At 31.8% G+C, this 3,771-nt stretch overlaps 1 protein-coding gene across 1 annotated transcript; it reads left to right on the top strand.

Moving 5' to 3' along the window:
- The first annotated feature begins 267 nt into the window (after positions 1-267).
- Positions 268-1,767, top strand: LOC128178534 (galactoside alpha-(1,2)-fucosyltransferase 2-like). The gene is made up of 2 exons (XM_052845755.1): positions 268-462; positions 590-1,767. Exons 1-2 carry the CDS (start codon positions 432-434, stop codon positions 1,645-1,647), a joined length of 1,089 nt encoding a protein of 362 aa, XP_052701715.1. The 5' UTR covers positions 268-431; the 3' UTR covers positions 1,648-1,767.
- Positions 1,768-3,771: the final 2,004 nt, after the last annotated feature.

Raw genomic sequence — 3,771 nt, 5'->3', positions numbered from 1 at the left:
AATTTCTGTCATCTGCTTGTAAACGCCGATATACAATGTACCAAATTATAGAACGTTCATCCAGAAGAACATTATATATGAGTATGATATACCACCATTACTTATTAGCTTATATATGCATGTAAAGATTTTGTGTGCCTATAATCATATATATATAATGTTCTGTTTGGGCAATACATGCTCATTCTAGATATGTCCGTGTGTTACACGTTTAGTTACTATATATCTATATACCCCGAGGGTAGCTTTGGTAGCCACTACCTTAACTGGCCGTTATACCTTTCTTGTAAAGGACTAAATGAAATTTGGTTTTACTCAAATCAGTTTTACCAACAAAAATACATCTGTATGTATATTATATTAGTATGTATAGTTTTGTTTTAGGACTGAAGTACACATAGTGCGGTATTTATAGTATCGAGGATATAGAGATGCGTTTGAGCAAACGATTATCCTACTTTGGTAAGTGATATAAAGATGAATATTTCTTAATAAAGCTAATATACTTGAAATACTCCATGTGTTATTAATGGGTTTTTTTCTTTAGAAATATAAAATATAAAGTAATGAAAACATGAATTTATTTCAGCTATTTTAGGGAGTTTAATGGTGTTTGGAATTTCGTTTCTGAACAAAGCAAGGCTATATTCAACTTTGAAAATAAATTATCCCTATCATCTTCATAACATAGAAGTGAAAATGGATACCTTCACTGGGGCCCAGGATCTAACGCACAAACAAATAGAGATCTATGAAATTCCCTCAAGGAAAAACATGTTTAATTTTTCCAATTCATCAGGAATAGTTTGTATCACGTTTATGGGAAGATTGGGTAACTTGATGCTGGAGTACGCGTTTCTGTATGCAATGGCTAAATCAAAAGGACTATATCCGATTATTCCGGAGGATTCTAATCTCCCCAAAATATTTTCTATCCACAACACAACATTGTCTCGTATTGGATTACCAAAGGATGCCTGTTTAAAACTTCCCTTTCACAAAGAACGTTGGGGTCTTTCCTTTGACGAACATTTATTCAAGATTCCACGGTCCAAAAGGGAAAACTATAGGTTTCACGGATATTTTCAGTCTTGGAAATATTGGATTAAATATGAGAAAGAAATTCGAAGTGTTTTTCAGTTTAATGACGAAATCAAAAGAAAAGCTGTCTCCCAATTTCAGAAGATTTTAAAAGAGAGAGATTTTACACTAGACAAAGACGGCGTTGTCGTTAGTGTTCATGTCAGACGAGAAGACTATTTATCGAAAGAAGTCGTGAACTACGGTAAACTCACGCCAGGTGCCACGTTTTATTTTAACGCCATGTCGTTTTTCAAGAATAAGTTTAACAAGGTACTGTTTATCGTGGGTTCCACGGACACTGAGTGGTGTAGGAAGACTTTTGACGGAGAACCAAATACCCATATCTCTACTGGAAACTCGGCCGCCGAGGATATAGCGCTACTTAGTTTGGCCAACCACACGATCATGTCAGTGGGGACGTACGGCTGGTGGGTCGGATGGATGTCCGGGGGTATCAGCATATACTACAAACACATATATGTTCCTGGAAGTCCGTTTTCTAAGAATTTCATGAACAATTCCATAGACGATTTCATTTATCCGGGATGGATTCCAATGGACTAGCATAACGTTTAGATAATTTTATGAAAAAAACAGGATTTGTTCAATGAGATTCATAAACGGAAAATATATAATGCATCGATAGTCTGTCAATAATTCAATAAAATGGAAACAATTTATAGCCACATTGTAATTCATTTAACATTTTTTAACGATATAAATTTTAAGAAAATGTAAAATTATATTGTAATGAAAATTGCCATCAAGGATTACGTTGTGAGTTATTTTTCTTTTTTCTAATTCAAATACTTTTTTTCATCGAATATATTTATGAAGGAGGCTGGATTTTCAACATATTCTTTTTAGATATGATTTTTAAAGTTATAAACTTAAAATTCTTACATGTGCTTGTTGACAGTACCCCCCCCCCCCCAACTAATATAAACTATTTCAGAATAACCAGGGGGTTTAGCCCAACGCTAAGACTTTCTTTATAGAAAGTGGTGTGTTCCCGTTTTGCACACATTTGATAATTGGGTATAGAACAATAGGTGTGAATTGTGTTGTGATAGCAATTATAGTCAGACTCTGCTTTCAGTCAAAGATTTTACCTGGATTTTTACTTGTGTTTTATTCAATTCAATTCAATTTATTATCCTTGAGCTTTACAACTCATCGGAATACAAATTATAATACATATAAAATTATATTCAAATGTGCAATGTGCAGTAAGTGAGTAGACATAGTAAGACAATTTAATCATGTACATATCTTAAGATATGAATGAACATAAATGTATAAGTAGCTTAAACTGTAGTATTATTACAATGCTGCGCTTGTGTTTTATCATTCATTCATCAGTGCCATGAAACAAGAAGAATATAGATATTTTGTTGTGTTTTAGACTAATAACTATCACAATTTTTTTTTTCATTTGATAAAATAAAGATCATCTTAAAATTTTTAGTCATAATTTCCGCTCACTGATAAGAAAAATAAGGATTAGATGATTTGACTTTTACATTTTTGCCCATTTACTTTAAATATAAACTCGATGAATTGAGGAAAAATTGCTGGTCCCGGGCCAATTGGAAGCTGATTCAGTGGATAATTATATGATAAAGGGGAAAACTACACGGACAGTCATATGGGGTAGTCCGTGTCTCTTTTTACAACTTACATTGTAGATGCAAAATATGTAAATCGCATGTTTATAATTGGTTGTTTGGTATCAACAGAAAGATTATTATGAAAAGAAACAGACCTTTATCACAAAATATTTCAATCTTCGAAGTACCAGCCTTGACAGTAGATCTTATGATCGACATCACCGCTTTTGTATATTGCGGGTCACTTTTCTGGATTTTCAAATCAGCAGCTCAATAAATTCCGACAAAAATAATAATTTAAATATTGATTCGATATACCTCAAACTGAAGAATGTTGAAAATGTATGAATTAGGTCTACATTTGATAAATTTTGTGAAAAAATATTTTCAGTTTTGAAGCATATAAAATTGCCTACTTATCATCATATCGTCATACATTAATTTGTCTAATAGTATTCTCTTCGATTATTCAAGCCACAGCATAAATGAGAAATAATTAGCAGCGTTTTCACTAGACACATTTCCTCCATTTATGTAAGCAAAAGCAATAAATAAATACTAATATATGATATTTTCTCTTCAAACTTGTAGCGTGTAAATCTACTTCCTGGACAATACTTGATATCAAGTTTAAGTTCAGTTTATTCACTCAGACCAAATAATTTGGTACAAGAGGAACATATATATAATACATACAAATACAAATCGTCAGAGGTACAGACAAACAGGTACATTTTCATACAGGGAAAAAATATAAATAAAAAAGAACAGACTATAGAATCACTACTTATGTTAGATTTTAGTATAAAGGATCATAATAGGAAAACAACTAAGAGGAGCAGACAGCATCAAAAATTTTTGAAATAAATACACATAATTTTCTTAGCGATTTACAATTGCAATTAGTCATGAGTTCAGAAAACTTTAAAAAAAATGGTCTTTTCCAATATTTTGTGTTTATGTATTTTTTCCTTATTTCTTCTAGTGCCGAACATTCTAAAATATAATGAAATTCATCTCCAATAAGACCTTTATTACACAAAAGACATAACCTCTCATTCAAAGGAATGTTATACCA

Source organism: Crassostrea angulata, chromosome 3, assembly GCF_025612915.1.
Source record: "Crassostrea angulata isolate pt1a10 chromosome 3, ASM2561291v2, whole genome shotgun sequence".
Taxonomy (NCBI): domain Eukaryota; kingdom Metazoa; phylum Mollusca; class Bivalvia; order Ostreida; family Ostreidae; genus Magallana; species Magallana angulata.
This window is presented reverse-complemented; position numbering and strand designations above follow the sequence as displayed.